Genomic DNA, 21636 nt, shown 5'->3' on the forward strand with positions numbered 1-21636 from the left:
AAATTAATATGCAGTTTATTTTTGACGCATTTCAATGTCGTGTCGACTTCTTATTCTGGAGAACCACAAGATCATATGCACAACATAGAAATGCTTCTAGATTAAAAGGGGAATCTGTTAAGAGGTTTTGTTCCGTGATCCAACAGCATCATAGTCTATCAAGAGAGACACGCATTACAAGCGCTGTGTCACACTGGGCTACTGGCTGTATTTTTGATTCAATCAATGGTTTATCAGCCTATTATCACTACAGGACTAGCTAACATGATGCTATGTAGTCCTGCATATTTGAGCTCTGTATAACCTCAACCCCACCACTGATGGGCAGCTGTCTGACTGTGCGTTTTTTATACAGAACGCTGACAATCATTGCTCTGTTGGGGTTGTACAGAGATCAGCATGTTGGGAATCACTAAATCTGCATCAGATAAAACAGTGATTAAATCAAAACTGCAGCAAGCAGCCCAGTAAGTGACGTAACTGGAATGCTTGTCTCTTGCACTACATCATTATGCTGTTGGGTACGCGTGGCAAAAAAATACTACTTTATTTCCCCATAAAGAGTGTGTCCAAGGTTGTTTATTACGTTACTTATTCTGCTATTTATACCGTTATTATGTTTTTTAAAAAATTATTCAACCTTTATAACCATTTTTTGGGTTGTTAATAATAAATGACAAACAATATTTTTCATACATTAATTTAAGTTAAATAATTTTATATGTTGTGAAATAAAATATTAAAATTCGTGTTTATGCTTTGTGAACATGACATTTTTACAACTAAAAGTGTATAAACAAGCTTTTTAGTGCTCACTAAAATACATACTTAAAGCACCACTCCGGCGGTTTTTATTTTTTCAGTGTATGGATAGTGCTACAAATCGAAGTTCCTTGACCCACTTATCAGACACTGCCTTCAACTATTCCCAACGCCGCTCAGACACTGCGCCGCCATCTTCTGATCAACCGGAAGTCAGAGGTAATGGTCACAAGCTCTCGATGCAAGTCTATGAGTTCTCCGTTCTTGCTGTCATAGACTTGTATTGTGACTTACGGATCACCAAGCAAACATTGAAGCGATCCGGCAGGTCATAAACTGCTGGAGACCTACAGAATTACATTTACAAACATATTAACACCAAGTAACGGACCATACAGTTAGTAAGGGTTTATTAAAGTGACAAAATATATTTACAAACAATTATTAGAATAAAAAAAAAAAAAGATTTTTTTGGTCTTCATCTTCTTCTTTTTCAATTGGGTTCCATTCTTCTCCGCTGATCAGGCTGCACAACAGGAGTATTGCCAGTGCACAGCACCTTCAGGACTCATGAAATAGTCAGCAAAGGTATCTTGTACTCAGAGTTAGAAGTCCCGGACCCAAGTTAATGTCTGGATTAAATGCTGGCAACTCTGATTCTTCAACTACCTCAGTGCTGTACTCATTAGCATAGTTGTGGAGTACACAGCATGCCTTAATCACAATATCTACTGTGTCTGGTTCCAACTGGACGCCTGAGTCAAAGATCCTCCACTGACTACTCATGATTCCGAAGATGCACTCCACATATCTGCGTGCACGACTCAGATGATAATTTAAAATCCTACATTGGGCCTTCAGTTCCCTTCATGGGTATGGGCTCAAGAAGGTTGAACAATAAGGGAAATGTATCCTCTGATACCATCACAAAAGGAACTGGATACGCAAAGGACATGGGGCTGGAAGCAGTTGAAACACTCGAGAATCCCAGGTACAGCCTTAAGCACCAACGTCAATGGCAACAAATTTGTAAGGTGCATCAGCCTCCGCCGTAAGGACCACAGAAAAATGCTTCTTATATTTAAAGAAGCGTGATCCTGATCGTGGTGACTGCTGAACCCTTACATGTTTTCCATCAACGGCACCGAGCCAGTTGGGGAAGTTGGCCGCATTCTGAAAGCCTGCTGCGACCTGCAGCCAAGTCTCCTCGGTTGGAAAAGGCATCACTATGGCTCGCAACTTCTGCCAAATCACTTTACATGTGCATCTCAGAAATTTGGAAATGGTGGGTTTGCCAACCCTAAATTAGAGGTGCAGTGATGCATAGCTCTCTCCTGTGGCCAGAAATCTACAAAAGAAAAGCAAAGAGAATTAGAAATATACAAAAGCCGTTTTTAAAAAACATGAACAAAAACTACATGAAATTAGCGTTATAAGAAAACCGCTAATCATTGTATTTTATCACATTACACAAGTTAGGCTTAGTGCCGCTCATGCAGATCACATCAATAAGCTAATCAATCAGTATATCAGTATTGAGAAAACGCAAAGATATACCTCTGCTCAACACACGAAGTGCCCCTTCTCGATATGGTCCATTATAATTGGATGCACCCACATCTTTCTCTGTCTTCTTCTGGACTGATCCTATGAGATAAACAATTGATTACTGCACACCACAGCCAAAAAAAGAGAGATGTGAAATATTATTTACATTTACTTGAGCTTACCTGTATTCTACGACGAAGCAGTTAATTGACTACTATGATTAGTACTAGATGCAGATATGGCCTGTGGAGCCGCATTGGAGGTTCTGTGCTTGGCATTATCAATACAATTCAATTATAAAATGGAGAATGAAGAAGAAAGGGGTTGAACAAGGAAATGACATCAAAAAGCTTTTCTTTCTTTTTTTCTTTTTCAACTGGCTTTAATAAGCGAAATATCATTCATTGCTGTCTAACAACGATAGAAAAACGCAGGTGAAAAAACACATGTAAAATTACATTGAAAACGCATCAAAAACGCGGCGAAAACACATTGAACATGCATCAAAAACACATAATTTTTGCCGCCGCGTTTTGCAGAAATGATGTAGAAATTTCTGCATCCAAATACTCAACGTGTGCAAATACCCTTATTGTCAACTATCAATGTTTGCTACTTGCAGAATCTTCAGTATATTCTATGAGATGCAGCTTCTCATAGCTTTCCACTACCTAAGACAAAAGAGAAACCTTTGTCCGTCCCATTAATTTTTATGGGACTGACAAAGTTAGCAAAATTTGCATACGTGATGTGTATTTTGCTACAAATTATGTTGCTTTCACTCTTTGCATTGCAAAAAGTTGAATTCACAATGAATTCAGCACAAAGAGTTGACATGCGATCCGCACTGCATGTCTTTTTTTAGGAGTAGAACATTTCTGCAACATGTAGATCAGAATAACCCCTTCCAGCCATAATGCATACAATTACATCATGGTGCGGGTGAATAGAGCAGGTTCTGTAGCTGAGACAGCTTCACATAGAGCAGGTGTTGATCCTCGATGCTGTTATCTTGGAATTCCTGGGAAGTCCACCCACAGACGGGGCTGCATCAGAGACTGGGATTTCCACTATATATTTTAATTTTACTGGGAAATATTCCTAATTTATATCCAGGAGTCGAACAAAAAGTTGACATATTGCTTATTATACCTTCACAAACAGATAAAGTACCAATCCATCCTCCATTTGGTCCACAGATGAGAGAATTACCCGGGGAAACCATTTTGTATCTAAAATGAAACAGATAAATATAATTTTGTATATTTGCTCAAGATTTTTCCTCAAGATTTGGGGGGAGGTAATAAAATAAAATATTACAGGTTAATTTCACAAAAACACTTTTTTTGGTTTGTGTAAGGTCTGTGTGTATAAGGACCACAATTGAATATCACATGAGCCAGTGTGACTGGTCTGCTAAAATCAATGATCATCGGAACTTAGTGACATGCTGAGAAAAAAAATGCATCGAAAAATGTCTTGAGGAGGTGATTTTAAATCTGCAGCATGTTAATGTACAGTATTTATTTACTTACTACAGGCTATTTGCTCATTTTGTTTTTATCCTAAGTTCTGCCTGTTAAATGGCCACGATGTGAATGTGCACCTACACATTGCACTTATACCAACATGTGTTTTGGCTCATGTCTATGGTTTTGCTTTAGCTTTTTGTAGTTTGTACTAACAGGAGTGTGGCTCCCCCTTTTTAGGCTAGGCATCTTGTCTAAATAGCTTTCCAGGGACAGGTGTTTGAGTAGTCAGGTCTGGGTCCTGCTCAGCCCTCGTCTATTTTGAGGTCTGCTGACTAGTGTTGAGCATTCCGATACTGAAATATCGGGTATCGGCCGATATTGGCGGTATCGGAATTCCGATACTTAATTCCGATACTATTGCAATATCGTATACCGGAATCGGAAGTTCCCATAATGCAATGAGACATTTTCATTTTATTCAGCCAATGAGGATCCTAAGAAGTGTGGGCACATCCTGTTAGGCATGTAGGCATCTTAACTAATGGCATGGCTGTGATTGGCTGCTGAAATGATGTCATGATGCACTATAAAAGCCACCGCCGCCATTTTGAGCTCACTCTGCTGTGAATTCAGTTAGGGATAGGACGCTGTTGTTCTGAGGGACAGTTTTAGCTACCTATTTTCTCTATACTGCTTTACCCAAGCTACTTTCTAAATCACTGTGCCTTGCAGTGCTAGTGCACAGTTCCCTGTGCTGTTCACCGCTATCTGCAAGGTCTGTGTGTGTGAGTGCAGCTCACCCTGTAGTGTGTGCTTCAGCCAAGTCTGGTTGTAGTGCACTCAGTGTGTGTCACTGCCTCATACATTGTCCTTTTTTGCCAATTCATAATTTTTCCTGATATCTCCTATTAGTGTGGTGGTTCCATCTGTATTCAGCTAAATTGGTTCCAAACACACTATATAGGAGTAGATAGAGAAATTTTTTTCCGTCTTGCAGCACTAGTGCACAGTGCTCTGCATCTGTACTGTTCACCGCTGTCTGCAAGGTCTGGTGTGTGAGTGCAGCTCACCCTGTAGTGTGTGCTTCAACCCCGTCTGGTTGTAGTGCACTCAGTGTGTGTCACTGCCTCATACATTGTCCTTTATTGCCAATTCATAATTTTTCCTGATATCTCCTATTAGTGTGGTGGTTCCATCTGTATTCAGCTAAATTGGTTCCAAACACACTATATAGGAGTAGATAGAGAATTTTTTTTCCGTCTTGCAGCACTAGTGCACAGTGCTCTGCATCTGTACTGTTCACCGCTGTCTGCAAGGTCTGGTGTGTGAGTGCAGCTCACCCTGTAGTGTGTGCTTCAACCCCGTCTGGTTGTAGTGCACTCAGTGTGTGTCACTGCCTCATACATTGTCCTTTATTGCCAATTCATAATTTTTCCTGATATCTCCTATTAGTGTGGTGGTTCCATCCATATTCAGCTAAATTGATTCCAAACACACTATATAGGAGTAGATAGAGGAGCCTTTCTGCAGCATTGGGCCCTGCAGCCCCAGCCAGATTAGTATTAGCCTATTTTTTGCAGCCTCATCTATTGCATTGTAGGTTACCTTCCTACATTGTAATAGCTACAAAAAGTTTGTGATACTATCGTTATTACATCTTTAGGCACATCCAGTGTCTTTTTGTGACAAAAAAAACCTAAATAAAGTTCACCAAACACTCCACTTTACAGTTGTGTAGGCCACATTAGCTCATATTAAAGTCTAGTCCACACTTTATAAAATTAGTGTTTCTTATACCTGTTAGCAGCTGTTCAGGAATAAGCACACTAAGCCCTTAGTACTTTTCTGCCTATCTTTATCAGTCTACCAAGATGAAGAAGGCAGGGAGTAAGGCATGTGGTCGTGGTCGTGGGCGTGGGCGTGGAGTTTCTGCAGGGAGAGGACGTGAGGATTCTGTGCCTGCAGGGAGAGGACGTGGGGATTCTGTGCCTGCTGCGGGCACCAGTGACTCAGCATCCCCCAGTTTTACCAGGGAACAGTCCTTTATGCGCAGCTTTGTAGGAGCTAGCCGTACCCCACTGCTGCGCGAGGACCAAATTGAAGCCGTTGTCGGATGGATGGCAGCTAACGCATCGACTTCAATTAGTTCCAGATCCTCTCAGGTCCTGAGCACTGAAGAGCACCCATCTGTCTCTTCACCACCTGCCAAATTGCCCAGGCAGTCAGAGAGCCCTGGACAGGAGCCATCTCTACTTCTGTTCTCTGAATCTCTTGGCTTGGAAAGAGGGGGCCAGCCAAGCAGAATTCGAGAATTTGAAGAAGAGGTAGTATGCAGTGATGCGCAACCGTTTTGTCTCTCTGAATCTGAAGAGGCGGGTGGGCCAGTGCCTATGGTCAGCAGCACACCTCAGTACGCATCTGATGATGAGACTCAGGTGCCACTTTCTGGTGCGTACTGTGCTGTCGAGACTACCCAGGAGAAGCAGTTGTTTGAAGAGGGTGGTGTAGATGATGAGGTCCTTGACCCATCATGGCGTGAGGGACAGGAAGGTGGTGGGAGCAGCTCTGAGGAAGAGATTCCCCGAACGGCCCAAAAAGGAGGGAGAGGGAGGGGGCAGACTTGGTTGCCTGTAGCCTCCACTTCGGCACCCATTAGGAGCATGGCTCTTCCAAAATCCAAAGCGGGCGCTCCCAAGACTTGCAGTGCCTGGTCCTTTTTTGACACAGTTGCAGATGACATTTGCTTTGTCAAATGCAAGCTGTGTAATCAGAAGGTGAAAAGAGGGAAAAGTGTCAGCAACCTCAATACCACAAATATGTGGAAACATGTGCGGACCAAGCACGTGGTGGAGTTACACAAACACACTGAAGACCTAGGCCAACCTACAGCGCCACCTACCACCTCTTCAGCTCGTGTTGTAGCCTCTTCCTCCAGCTCACACACAGCTGGTTCGGCTTCCTCACAGGATCGCCATGGAAGAATCTCTGGCACTGTTGTACAGAGACACAGTGTAATTCCACCCACAGCACCACTTTCCCAGTCATCCTCACACTCCCAGGCCAGTCTACAGCCATCGTTAGCACAGGCATGGGAGAAAAGGCGCCCATACTCGGCAAACCACCCCCGAGCACAGGCTCTGAATGCTGGCATTGCTAAACTACTGGCCCTTGAAATGCTATCATTCAGGCTGGTGGAGACTGACACATTCCGTAACTTTATGGCATTGGCAGTCCCACAATACAACGTGCCCAGCCGCTTTTATTTCAGCAGGCAAGCCGTCCCTGCCCTGCAACATCATGTGGAGGGAAAAATTAAACATGCGCTACAAAACGCCGTCAGTAGCAAGGTCCACCTGACCACTGATGCGTGGACCAGTAAGCATGGACAGGGACGATACCTTTCCCTCACTGCCCATTGGGTAAATGTTGTGGAGCCGGGTACAGATCTTGAGAGTGGCGCTGTACGTGTTCTGCCAACTCCAAGGATTGCAGGAATCCAGTCTGTACACATTGACTCCTCCTCATACTCCAGTTCCTCTGAATCAGCGCTGCAGGAGCCGTCACGGTCTACCTCCACATCGACCCGTGAACGGTTACCTGTTATGATGACCGATATGAGCACAGCCGTGGCCAAACGTCAACAGGCCGTATTAAAATTAATTTCTTTGGGGAATCGAAGCCACACAGCGCAGGAGCTCTGGAATGCCATCAAGCAGCAGAGTGACGTGTGGTTTGTGCCAGCGAATCTCCAGCCAGGCATGGTAGTGTGTGATAATGGCCGAAATCTGGTGGCAGCTCTGGGCCTAGGCAACCTCACTCACATCCCATGTCTGGCACATGTGCTCAACTTGGTCGTGCAGAGTTTTTTGAGGGACTATCCGGATCTTGATGCACTGCTTCACAAGGTCCGCATAGAGTGCGCTCACTTGCGGCGTTCCAGCAATGCAAGATCACGCATTGCAGCTCTGCAGCGCCGATTATGTCTTCCGGAACATCGCATCATATGTGACCTACCCACCAGGTGGAATTCAACGTTACATATGTTGGAGAGGTTGTGTGAGCAGCAGGCAGCAGTAATGGAGTACCAGCTGCAGCAGGCGCAAACAAGTCGCAGTGCGCGCCGTTCACACTTCACCACCACTGAGTGGGCCTCTATGAAGGACATTTGCCACGTTTTGCGTGCCTTCGATTATTCCACGCGGATGGCGAGTGCAGATGATGCACTAGTCAGCATGACTATCCCCCTTATCTGCCTGCTTGAAAAAACACTGCAAGCACTAAGGGACGAGGTTTTGGAAGAGGTGGAGGATGAGGAGTCACAAATGTCATCTGCTTCTCTACAGTCTGCGCAACGTGGTTCCTCACAAAGGCCTAGGCAGGGGACACTTTGTGAGGAGGATGAGGAGGAGTCAATGGATGAGGAAGACATCTGTCCAGAGGAGGGAGGTACACAATGCTCTAGTAGTCAGTATCTAGAGCGAGGGTGGGGTGATGCAGAGCAGGCAGAGATCACGCCTCAAGCAGGGGACAGCGTTTCTTGGCCAGTTGGCAGTCTGCAGCACATGGTTGATTTCATGCTGCAGTGCCTCAGAAACGACCGCCGCATCGCCCACATTCTCAACACGGCTGATTATTGGGTGTCCACCCTCCTAGATCCTCGCTACCGGGACAACTTACAAAGCCTCATAACACCATTGAACCGGGAGCGTAAAATGCGGGAGTACCAAGACGCACTGGTGCATTCCATCATGTTCTCCATTCCAACCGAGAGCAGTGCTGCTAGTGCTTTACAAAGCAGCTCAGTGCGTCGAGGCAGTGGAGGAAGCTCTGCACAAAGAGGGAGCAGAAGCAGCGCCTCAGCACAAGGCAAGACCAGTATGGCCGAAATGTGGCAAAGTTTTGTGTCCCCGCCGCCACAAATGTCTACACCATCACAGACAGCTCCAGTCAGCAGGAGGCAACGTTTCCGTCAGATGGTGACAGACTACATGTCTTGCCCTCTTAGTGTACTCCCAGACGGCTCTTCTCCCTTCAAGTTTTGGGTCTGTAAGCTGGATACATGGCCAGAGCTTAGTCAGTATGCACTGGAGGTGCTAGCTTGCCCTGCTGCTAGTGTATTATCGGAACGCGTCTTTAGTGCCGCAGGTGGTGTACTAACAGACCGTCGCATGCGACTATCCTCCGATAACGTTGACCGGCTTACTTTTCTCAAAATGAACAAGGCCTGGATCTCTCATGAATTTGCCAGTCCTCTTCCAGAATAAATAATTGGTTGGCAACAGTATCCAGGTCTCCTGTTCTGTTCATGTTTCTACCACCTGAACTGTAATCCCTGAGCTCCAACACCGCCAGTTGGCGCTCGGAAGTGCCGTCTGCACAGTCAACACTTGCTGCCGTGTTATTGGGGTTCAGTAACGTCAGCTGTTCTCCTGCTGTGCGGACGGCAATTTCTCCTGATTTGTCCACATCCACTGTACTACACATTTTAAAGTTGCTCCAATTACTCCTCTGGCTCCTCTGTTTTCATTCTTATCCCTGGGCTCCAGCACCGCCAGTTGGCGCTCGGAAGTGCTGTCTGCACAGTCAACACTTGCTACCATGTTATTGGGGTTCAGTAACGTCAGCTGTTCCCCTGCTGTGCGGACGGCAATTTCTCCTGCTCTGTCCACATTCTCACTACTACAGATTTTAAAGTTGCTCCAATTACACCTCTGGCTCCTCTGTTTTCAGTATTATCCCTGAGCTCCAACACCGCCAGTTGGCGCACGGAAGTGCCGTCTGCACAGTCAACACTTGCTGCCGTGTTATTGGGGTTCAGTAACGTCAGCTGTTCTCCTGCTGTGCGGACGGCAATTTCTCCTGCTTTGTCCAAATCCACTGTACTACACATTTTAAAGTTGCTCGAATTACACCTCTGGCTCCTCTGTTTTCATTCTTATCCCTGGGCTCCAGCACCGCCAGTTGGCGCTCGGAAGTGCCGTCTGCACAGTCAACACTTGCTGCCGTGTTATTGGGGTTCAGTAACGTCAGCTGTTCTCCTGCTGTGCGGACGGCAATTTCTCCTGCTTTGTCCACATCCACTGTACTACACATTTTAAAGTTGCTCGAATTACACCTCTGGCTCCTCTGTTTTCATTCTTATCCCTGGGCTCCAGCACCGCCAGTTGGCGCTCGGAAGTGCCGTCTGCACAGTCAACACTTGCTACCATGTTATTGGGGTTCAGTAACGTCAGCTGTTCCCCTGCTGTGTTCACGGCAATTTCTCCTGCTCTGTCCATATTCACTGTGCTACTTATTTAAAACTTGCTCCAATTACACCTCTGGCTCCTCCGTTTTTAGTATTTACCCTGGGCTCCAACACCGCCAGTTGGCGCTCGGAAGTGCTGTCTGCACAGTCAACACTTGCTGCCGTGTTATTGGGGTTCAGTAACGTCAGCTGTTCCCCTGCTGTGCGGACGGCAATTTCTCCTGCTCTGTCCACATTCTCACTACTACAGATTTTAAAGTTGCTCGAATTACACCTCTGGCTCCTCTGTTTTTATTCTTATCCCTGGGCTCCAGCACCGCCAGTTGGCGCTCGGAAGTGCTGTCTGCACAGTCAACACTTGCTACCATGTTATTGGGGTTCAGTAACGTCAGCTGTTCCCCTGCTGTGCGGACGGCAATTTCTCCTGCTCTGTCCACATTCTCACTACTACAGATTTTAAAGTTGCTCCAATTACACCTCTGGCTCCTCTGTTTTCATTCTTATCCCTGGGCTCCAGCACCGCCAGTTGGCGCTCGGAAGTGCCGTCTGCACAGTCAACACTTGCTGCGGTGTTATTGGGGTTCGGTAACGTCAGCTGTTCCCCTGCTGTGTTCACGGCAATTTCTCCTGCTCTGTCCATATTCACTGTGCTACTTATTTAAAACTTGCTCCAATTACACCTCTGGCTCCTCCGTTTTTAGTATTTACCCTGGGCTCCAACACCGCCAGTTGGCGCTCGGAAGTGCTGTCTGCACAGTCAACACTTGCTGCCGTGTTATTGGGGTTCAGTAACGTCAGCTGTTCTCCTGCTGTGCGGACGGCAATTTCTCCTGCTTTGTCCACATCCACTGTACTACACATTTTAAAGTTGCTCGAATTACACCTCTGGCTCCTCTGTTTTCATTCTTATCCCTGGGCTCCAGCACCGCCAGTTGGCGCTCGGAAGTGCCGTCTGCACAGTCAACACTTGCTGCGGTGTTATTGGGGTTCGGTAACGTCAGCTGTTCCCCTGCTGTGTTCACGGCAATTTCTCCTGCTCTGTCCATATTCACTGTGCTACTTATTTAAAACTTGCTCCAATTACACCTCTGGCTCCTCCGTTTTTAGTATTTACCCTGGGCTCCAATACCGCTAGTTGCTGCTCAGAAGTGCCGTCTGCACAGTCAACGCTTGCTCCAGTGTTATTGGGATTCAGTAACGTCAGCTGATCCCCAGCTGTGTGTCCGGCAAATTCTCCTGCTTTGTCCACATCCACTGTAGTACGGATTTAAAACCTCCTCCAAATACACCTCTGGCTCTTCTGTTTTTAGTATTTACCCTGGGCTCCAGCACCGCCAGCTGGTTCTCGGCAGTTCCATTGGCTCTTGTACCTTCTGCTACCCATCCGGGTTCCAGTACCGTCAGCTGGTTCTCGGCAGTGTCTTTGGCACGGGTACTCCCTCCTGCCCAGCCTGGTTCCAGCACGCCAGCTGTTTCCGGGTAGTGTCAACGTCACTTTGCCTCCAATGCGTTGTCCTGTCGTGTTGCGGTCGGGTTAGCCGACTCTATGGTGCCTGCAGTTTAGGTGACTCCTATGTGGGCTGCGGGATCTGGCAATGAAGGCTGGTTCCATAGTGCCAATAGGACAAGCACCCTCTGTAGGACTGTGGGTTTTGGTAACTGCGGCCGGCTCGCGGCCTTGAACTTTTTTTTTACATGGGTACCTTCTGCTACCCATCCGGGTTCCAGTACCGTCAGCTGGTTCTCGGCAGTGCCTTTGGATTAGGTGCCTCCTTCTCGGTATCCAAGTTCCACCAACGTCTGCTGGTCCTTGGTAGTGCTTTCTGGCACAGGTACCTCCTGCTTAGTAACCGAGTTCCAGTAACATCAGCTGGTCCTCGGTAGTTCCATTGGCTCTTGTACCTTCTGCTACCCATCCGGGTTCCAGTACCGTCAGCTGGTCCTCGGTAGTTCCATTTGCTCTTGTATCTTCTGCTACCCATCCGGGTTCCAGTACCGTCAGCTGGTTCTCGGCAGTGTCTTTGGCACGGGTACTCCCTCCTGCCCAGCCTGGTTCCAGCACGCCAGCTGTTTCCGGGTAGTGTCAACGTCACTTTGCCTCCAATGCGTTGTCCTGTCGTGTTGCGGTCGGGTTAGCCGACTCTATGGTGCCTGCAGTTTAGGTGACTCCTATGTGGGCTGCGGGATCTGGCAATGAAGGCTGGTTCCATAGTGCCAATAGGACAAGCACCCTCTGTAGGACTGTGGGTTTTGGTAACTGCGGCCGGCTCGCGGCCTTGAACTTTTTTTTTACATGGGTACCTTCTGCTACCCATCCGGGTTCCAGTACCGTCAGCTGGTTCTCGGCAGTGCCTTTGGATTAGGTGCCTCCTTCTCGGTATCCAAGTTCCACCAACGTCTGCTGGTCCTTGGTAGTGCTTTCTGGCACAGGTACCTCCTGCTTAGTAACCGAGTTCCAGTAACATCAGCTGGTCCTCGGTAGTTCCATTGGCTCTTGTACCTTCTGCTACCCATCCGGGTTCCAGTAACATCAGCTGGTCCTCGGTAGTTCCATTGGCTCTTGTACCTTCTGCTACCCATCCGGGTTCCAGTACCGTCAGCTGGTTCTCGGCAGTGCCTTTGGATTAGGTGCCTCCTTCTCGGTATCCAAGTTCCACCAACGTCTGCTGGTCCTTGGTAGTGCTTTCTGGCACAGGTACCTCCTGCTTAGTAACCGAGTTCCAGTAACATCAGCTGGTCCTCGGTAGTTCCATTGGCTCTTGTACCTTCTGCTATCCATCCGGGTTCCAGTACCGTCAGCTGGTCCTCGGTAGTTCCTCAGCTTTCTTGTACCTTCTGCTACATTTCCAAGTTCAAGCTTTTTGAAATGGTTCTTGGTAATCACTCTGGATCTCCCTGACGAGGACCCTGAAGACGAGGACCCTGAAGACCAACCCTAAGAAGACGAGGACCCCGAAGACAATGACCCTGAAGACGAGGACCCTGAAGACCACCCCGAAGAAGACGAGGACCCTGAAGACCACCCCGAAGAAGACGAGGACCCTGAAGACCACCCCGAAGAAGACGAGGACCCCGAAGACGAGGACCCAGAAGACCAACCCGAAGAAGACGAGGACCCCGAAGACGAGGACCCCCGAAGACGACGACCCTGAAGACCACCCCGAAGAAGACCAAGAAGATGACCCTGAAGAAGTTGACCAAGAAGACAAAGAAGAGAAGACAAGCACCAAGATACAGAAAAACAAGAGACAGAAAACCAAGAAGCAGAAATACAAGAAGCTGCAGAACAAAAAGCGGAAGAACATTAAGCATAAGACTAAAAATCAGAGCAAAAGATAATATCTAAATTATAAGCAGAAGATGACTAAGCAGTGTATGGGGGTGAGTCCGTTCCTCCTCGTGGTGCCCCTGGAAAAGACCTGCTGCTGCAGGCCAAACTGAACGCGGACAAATCCTGTTGTAAATCTTTTGTGACGGGCAGAACGAAAGGTGTAATGTCCAACCTTTTATAGATAACAACTACAGGAATGCCTGTCACAAATAAGAATATGATGAAGAAGAAGAATATGAAGAAGATGAAGAAGTAGAATATGAAGAATGTAAAAAAAAGAATAATACGAAGAAGGTGAAGAAGAAGAAGGTGAAGAAGAAGTGGATGAAAAAGATGCTGAGGATGATGAAGGAGAAAGTGTGGGAGAAGTAAAAAAGAAGGTGAAGAGCATGGAAGTAGTGAAACATAAATATCTGACAAAATATAAAAATACTTAACATAGTTAATATTTCCGTAACTCAGAACATAATAAAAAAATATTAATTCCTGCTATTCCATTTGACTGGGCTAAACCTCTATGCCTTTATTGTCTCCCCCACCTCCCCCAATACATTCTACATTATTCTTAGTTGTTTTCCTTCATGTAGAAATAACCTACAAGGAAAGAAAGGGTTTATTTTAATTCCGATATTTATGTCCCATTGACTTGCATTGGTTTCCGGTATCGGAATCGGCGATATCCGATACTTTTTCGGTATCGGTCCGATCCAATCCGATCCGATATTTCCCGATATCGGAAGGTATCGCTCAACACTACTGCTGACACAAGAGTTAGGGTCCATCCTGATTGGGTACACATTGTCACGGTGGATGGTTTTTACTCTCTTTTGATCAAAATAGAGTTATCTAAGGACCCTATCTTATTTACATGTACTATTAATTTTTATTTACTTACTGCAGGGTATTAGCTCATTTTGTCATTATCTTAGGTTCTGTCTGTTAAATGGCCACAGTGTGAATGTGCACTTATACCAACGCGTTGCGGCTCATCTCTTTGGTTTTGCATGTCAATCTATGCTGTGTATTTTCATCAAGGATTTCACCCTTTGCAATACATAAGGTGAAAAATGTAGAAAAGCAAACCGCACCAGAATCTTCTTAAAATTTGCAGTGAAATATTTGTAGTTGTCAAATTCCCTTACATTGTTTTGTGTAATTCTGTTCAAAGCAGTTTCTAAATGTGTGTGCCTTCTTCGATTTTTTTATTTATATTTTTTTTGTATACCTGATCTAGGTGTAAAATGATCCTACACTCTTAAAGAGAACCTGTCAGTAGGGTTTGACAATATAAAGTAAGGGCATGGTCATAATGGCGCTGTGATATTGATTAAACTGACATCTTTGGTGAAGGACTCCGAAATCTGGTTCTTGTTTAATCAGTCTTTAAAGTTTTCATCTAATGATATCCCTGTGCAATGATACTGCTAAATGAGGATGGTCCGGTCCGATGGATATCCTCCCTGCGGCATTTGGTCCTTTTCTATGCTCCTAATTGCTGTCCTATAGCATTGATTGATGTACATGACACGTCCAGCGTCATCCACATAGTGAAACAAAATGTTCCTCCAAGGCCAACACAGGCACACTTTGCTTTGCCTTACTGTGAGCAGAGCATATAACATCACTGCACAAGCACAGAGCACTGCCCAACACGCCAGCTTCCTGCGCTGCAATACACTTCAGCTTCTTGTGCGTCCTTGGATGCACTTCCAGCTGAAGCAGGCACCGGTGTCAGCAGGCCCACCTCCCGCACAGCCCCGGTCATGGTTCCACCCTCTGCAATCGCGATCGTTATGACCCTGATTAGGAGCAGAGTGGAGGCACAGATGCCACAGTGAGGACAACCATCAGATGGGACCATGCTCATTAACAAAGCGTGGGGCAGTTAAAATGGTATATTGGAGTGGTACACAGAGGGAGTCAGGAGATGATGAACACGTTTGTGGAATGCAGTACATGAGCAGATAAAGGTGGTGGCATTTATTCAGAGACTCAAAAACTGGTGACAGGTTCCCTTTAAAGGTACACAAACCTACCAAATCAAGAATGTTAATCACTATATATATATACAAATATATATTTATATATATATATATATATATATATATATATATATATATATATATATATATATATATATATATATATATATATATATATATATATATATACACACATACACATACACATACATACGCATGCACAAACACACACACAGTGCCTTGAAAAAGTATTTGTACCCTGTGAGCTTTTCTAAATTTTTTCACGTTACACCCACAAACTTAGATGTATTTTATTGGGATTTTATGTGATATACCGACACAAAGTAGCTAGTATTTGTGAAGTATAAATGCAATGATACATGGTTTCCTAATTATTTTAAAAATATAAACTTGAAAATTGTGATGTGCATTTGTATTCCTCCCCCTGTAGTTTGCTAACCCTAAATAAAATCCTTAGTGACCAATTGCCTCCAGAAGTCACATAATTAGTAAATTGAGTCCAACTTTACGTAATTTATTCTTAGTATAACTACAGCTGTTCTGTGAAAGCCTCAGAGGTTTGTTTGAGAACATTAGGGATCAAACAGCATCATGATAACCAAGCAACACACCAGGTCAGGGATAAAGTTGAGGAGAGGAGTAAAGCAGAGTTAGGTTCTAAAAAAATAGGCTGTAACATCCCTGGCGGCGTGCTGGCATGGCTTACCATCTCCCACCATGCAAGACCGCCAACTTACCTATCAGTCCAGGCTGCACACTTTGCTCCAGTACTTGCTGTGTGCATGTCTCTTGTCTGATTGCTTAGGGCGGCGGCACGGTTACTGCCTGATTCTTAAAGTTACAGTGTGCGCACTCCTAATGGGTCCTCAGCCTATTGCTGTGAGTCACTGGATACTTAAACCCCCTCCACCCAGTAGGAGGTGCCTGAGCAACACTTTCTTTCAGTGTGTTCTGTGCAACTGAGTTGCCAGGTCCTGTCCTGTATCTTGTTTGTTTCCGCCACCCTGGGGGCTGTATACCCAGGTCTGTTACCTGTATCTGTGACTTCTAGTCTGTTTCCGGCACCCTGGGGGCTGTATACCCAGGCCCGTTATCTGTATCTGTGACTTCTAGTCTGTTTCCGCCACCCTGGGGGCTGAGTTCCCAGGCTCGTTCCTGTATCTTGTTCCGGGTTCAGTTCCTGTCTGAACTGTGTCCTAGTCCGCTACCTGTTTGTCTCTATGTCCGTAACTTCCCTTTTCCTGCAGTGTCTGAACATGCACCTAACTCCAACTCGTTGTCTCTGTACTTCTGCTTGTAAGTTTTGTGTCCACTCGCTACTTCATTGTAAGTACCTTGTGTGTATATGGTTCTGCTTGTCCCGTTTCCCGGCCTCCGTATCTACCTCCTGTGTTCTAACTATCTTCCTGTGTTTCCAAGTCTGTTCCATGTGAATAGAGCCCTGTCCTGTCTGCCTGCACCTTCTGCTCTGTTCTGCACCGCTTGTCCTCTGCACCTGCGGTTTCACTCTGCTCTGTTCTGCTTCGCTTGTCCTCCGCACCTGCGGTTTTGCTCTGCCCCGCTTGTCCTCCGCACCTGTGGTTTCGTTCTGCTCTGTTCTGCCCTGCTCGTCCTCCGCACCTGCGGTTTCGCTCTGCTCTGTTCTGCCCTGCTCATCCTCCGCACCTGCGGTTTCGCTCTGCTCTGTTCTGCCCTGCTTGTCCTCCGCACCTGCAGTTTCACTCTGCTCTGCTTGTCCTCCCCACCTGCGGTTTCGCTCTGCTCTCCTTGTCCTCCGCACCTGCGGTTTCGCTCTGCTCTGCTTGTCCTCCGCACCTGCAGTTTCACTCTGCTCTGCTTGTCCTCCGCACCTGCGGTTTCGCTCTGCTCTGCTTGTCCTCCGCACCTGTGGTTTCGCTCTGCTCTGCTTGTCCTCTGCACCTGCGGTTTTGCTCTGCTCTGCTTGTCCTCCGCACCTGCGGTTTTGCTGTGCTCTGCTTGTCCTCCGCACCTTCTGTTTCGCTCTGCTCTGCTCGTCCTCCGCACCTGCGGTTTGTTCCTGTATCCCAGTCTGTACTGGTCCCTATCCAGCCTGCTTTCCTACCTGCCAATACCCGCCTGTCTGCATAGCTGCCAGTACCCGCCTGTCTGCATACCAGCCGTGCCTGCCAGTACCCACCTGTCTGCATACCAGCAGTGCCTGCCCGTTCCTGCATTCCCTGGTGTGGGTCAACAGCTGTGACCGGGGTCTGACCTGTAGTAGCACCTGGGCCACCTCCCATGTCCCTCCTCAGACCACGGAGTCGATTAAGCCGACGTGTGTTCGTGGTCGGATCTGGCGAGGCCCCTAGTCATGCCCCTCCAGGCACTCCTTGGTTCGTGGCCCAGTGGGACCACCAACCACGCTCTCGCCAGTCAGTCCAGGCATGAGCGTAACATAGGCAAAGCTCTGTACATCTCATGAAGCACAGTTCAATCCATCATTCAAAAATGGAAGGAATTTAGCACAACTGCACACCTACCAAGACATGGTCGTCCGCCTAAACTGACATCCCAAGCAAGGAGAGCTCTAATTAGAGAAGCAGCCAAGAGGCCATTGGTCACTTTGGAGGAGCTACAGAGATACACTTCTCAGATGGGAGAATCTGTCGACAGTACAACTATTAGTCATATACTCCACAAATCTGGCCTTTATGTAAAAGTGGCAAGAAGCAAACCATTTTTGAAAGCAAGCCACAAAAAGTCTCACTTGCAGTTTGCAAAAGGCCATGTAGGGGACACAGCTAACATGTGGAAGAAGGTGATCAGGTCAGTTGAGGACAAAGTAGAACTTTTTGGGCTAAATGCAAAACACTATATGTGGTGGAAAATTAACACTGCACATCACCCTGAAAGCACCATCCTTACCATGTAACATGGTGGTAGCAGCATCATGCTGTGGGGATGCTTTTCTTCAGCAGGACAGGGAAGCTGGCCAGAGTTGATGGGTAGGAGGATATAGCTAAATACAAGGCAATGGTGGAGGAAAACCTGTTACAGGCTGCAAAAGATTTGAGACTGGGGCTGAGGTTCACCTTCCAGGACGAACCTAAACATACTGCCAGAGCTATAATGGAATGGATTAAATCCAAGCATATTCATGTTTTTGAATGGCCAAGTCAAAGTCCAGACCTAAATCCCTTTGAGAATCTGTGGCAAGACTTAAAAAATTGATTGACGCTCTCCATTTAATCTCACTGTTTGCAGAGTAGAATGGGCAAAAATTTCAGTCTCTAGATGTGCAAAACTGTTAGAGACATACCTCAAAAGACTTGCCACAGTAATTGCAGTGAAAGGTCCAACAAAGTATTGACTCAAGAGCGTTGAATACCAATGCACATCACAATTTTCAGATTTATATTTTTTAAATATTTAGGAAACCATTTATCATTTCCTTTACACTTCACAAATATTTGCTACTTTGTGTTGGTATTTCACATAAAATCCTAATATAATACATGTAAGCTTGTGGATGTAACATAAAAAAATGTGGAAAAGTTCAAAGGGTATGAATACTTTTTCAAGCTGCTGTATATGTATATACACATAAACTGTCATGGCTGAAAGTGTTGGCACTCTTGAAGTTGTTCCAGAAAAGAAAGTATTTACAAATTATTGCAATTACACATATTTTGTTATACACATGTTTATTTCATTTTTGTGTATTGGAAAAACACAAAAAAGAGCATTTTTTGTTCCCACATAGCTTTAATTCCTATGAAACATCTAAAGGGTTAATAAACTTCTTGAATGTGGTTTTGAGCACTTTGAGGGGTGCAGTTTTTAAAATGGTGTCACTTTTGGGTATTTTCTGTCACATATTCCCCCAAAGTCACTTCAAATGTGATGCGGTCCCTAAAAAAAATGGTTTTGTAAATTTTGTTGGAAAAATGAAAAATTGCTGATGAACTTTTTACCTTTGTAACTTACTACCCAAAAAAATTATGTTTCAAAAATTATACTGATGTAAAGTAGACATGTGGAAAATTGTAGTTATTATCTATTTTGTGTGATATAACTATCTGGTTTAAGGGCATAAAAATTTAAAATTTGAGAATTGTGAAATTTTCTATTTTTTTGTCAAATTTTATATATTTTCACAAATGCAAATCATAGCTCCCAAATTTTACCACTAACTTGAAGTAAAATGTGTCATGAAAAAACATTCTCAGAATCAATGGGAACCGTTGAAGCATTACAGAGTTATTACCACATAAAGTGACACTGATCAGAATTGTAAAATTTGGCATCGTCAGAAAGGTGAATACAGGCTTAGGGGTGATCGGGTTAACATACCATAATTTGGTACAGAAGAATTGTGACCACTGACCAGACGATTGTTAGAAAGATTAGAAAATCAGATTTTTTTTTACTTTTCTAGTTTTCATAAATGTTTATCAACCACAATATTACTGTAATGATGTTCACATGAAAGCTGTAACAAAAAAAATGAAAAACTATCATTCAACTCACCCCTTCTCACATGTATAAACTGCTTTAGACTCAAATAAAAAGTCTTTTACTTCCAGTACTGCATTTGATACCTTTGGAGGACGGCCACAAGATCTTCCTGTAAGTGATGTGTATGTTAGCAAAATGTATAAAACAACAAAAACTATTTTGATGTATTTTTTTTTTCATTTTAAAATATATTTTTTTTCTATATAAATACATAGTTATCAGAATTTCTTATAAAATGTAAAGACTAACAAGCATCTTAAAATACAACAAGCATCATCAAATGTCTATTATCGGGTAATGCCCATATCATCCATGATTGGCTGAGACAGAATATCTGTGACCAGCCATAGGAAGTCTGCACTCTGAAATCAGCATAGGTGGCTACACAAGGTTAGCAAAGACACATGAATGGCTAATTAAGAATAATCTTTTAATTGCAGTATAATTCCAGACAGTAAATTGAAGAGTGATAAAATCATTACAACACTGGCTGGGGCCCCTTGGAAAAAGGTCACCTTGTGGGCACACACATTCTCTAATATGTGAGCTCAGTACCTTAATTTTATGTAGCAATAAAGCAGTTTACATTTAATATATATAAAGGGTTTGGCCAGTACTTTACATGTCCCTAATTGCCATAGATAAGGCACTTTACTAAATAACTTGCTTTGCCAAATTCTGCTATAACCTGAACTCCTCTTCTGCTCACATGATCTCTGGCTGAGAATCTCCAACTTCCTGTGACGTCACATCAGATTCTCCCTAATTTCCGGGGTCTGGAAACTGATGGGTGGGCACAGTTTGACACGTGGTTGGGTGGGGCTGCATTCAGCAGAGCTCACTCACTTTCTGTGAATGCTGCCAGCTCTCCCTTGTATTTGTATACAGCAGGGTATATATATATGCAAGGAGGTGGAGGTGTTTCCCACATTCCCCTTTGAAGACACGTGTATTATTGCAATGTATTTTGATGATCAATGTGTTTTGTAATGTGTGTTATTAGTGTTAGGCTATGTTTTGCCCAGCCACAGATAGTTGATAGAGACAGTTAGAGTTAATGGTTGGAACTAGTCCAGAGTGGGAGGGGTTAAAGTGAAAGGACAGAGGGAGTCATGAAGGCAGATAAGGCCTATTCAGCAGCTAGAGCAGACCTTTGGTCTGAGAACTCAGAATGGCCACATGGATTGTGTGTACCGAAAGTGAGCAAAGATCGAGATGATGGATAGCGTTATCCAGTGGAGAGACAAGGAAGAGCATTAGAAGGAATGAGTGATTCTCCAGAGATGAGGTCTGGGTCAGGAAAGCCTAGTCGAACGGTATGTAATTATCTTGCAGTTAAGTGATGGAGTGGCACTAATAAGAAAAACAGGACGAAGAGAAAGTGCCCTGTGTGGTAGTTCCTATATGTTGGCAAGCAGAGAAGCTCAGAAACAGGCATAGTGGACGCGGAACCATGAGTTGAGAAATAAGACTAGGGAAGCTCCTGAAGTGTTGTGCTGGGTGGTGGTGAAGCCAGAAAGAGAGGCCAAATGGAAGGAGAGTGGAGCGAGCTCAGGAAGGAACAGAAAGTGTATGAAAACATTGTATGTTCTAAGAGAAACGTCCACAAAGTTTTGCACCAGCTATCCACTGTACATACTTCTCCCCACGTAATTGTTCAGTAAAATACAGTTCATTTTTGAGTCATAGTCTCCTTCATTGAACTTGAACATTTGGTCCTGGCTAGCCAAAGTCAATGGGATCATGCGGCCTCCAAGTGCGTAGCGCCCCAAGATTTAAAGTCCATACACCCAG

The 21636-nt window shown here is 45.1% G+C and overlaps 1 protein-coding gene across 4 annotated transcripts in view; it reads right to left on the reverse strand.

Moving 5' to 3' along the window:
- LOC141224049 (sushi, von Willebrand factor type A, EGF and pentraxin domain-containing protein 1-like) overlaps positions 1–21636 on the reverse strand; it is a 407381-nt gene that overhangs the window by 98679 nt on the left and 287066 nt on the right. For all 4 annotated transcript variants that reach the window (XM_073666874.1, XM_073666873.1, XM_073666876.1 and 1 more), the window contains 2 exons: positions 19855–19951; positions 3463–3542 (listed from right to left, as the gene is read on the reverse strand). In XM_073666874.1, coding sequence (XP_073522975.1) covers positions 3463–3542; positions 19855–19951 — 177 coding nt within the window. The remainder of the gene's footprint in view (positions 1–3462; positions 3543–19854; positions 19952–21636) is intronic.

The sequence above is a fragment of the Phyllobates terribilis genome, unplaced genomic scaffold, assembly GCF_046119375.1.
Source record: "Phyllobates terribilis strain yellow unplaced genomic scaffold, ASM4611937v1 Scaffold_2__4_contigs__length_985480577, whole genome shotgun sequence".
Classification (NCBI taxonomy): Eukaryota; Metazoa; Chordata; class Amphibia; order Anura; family Dendrobatidae; genus Phyllobates; species Phyllobates terribilis.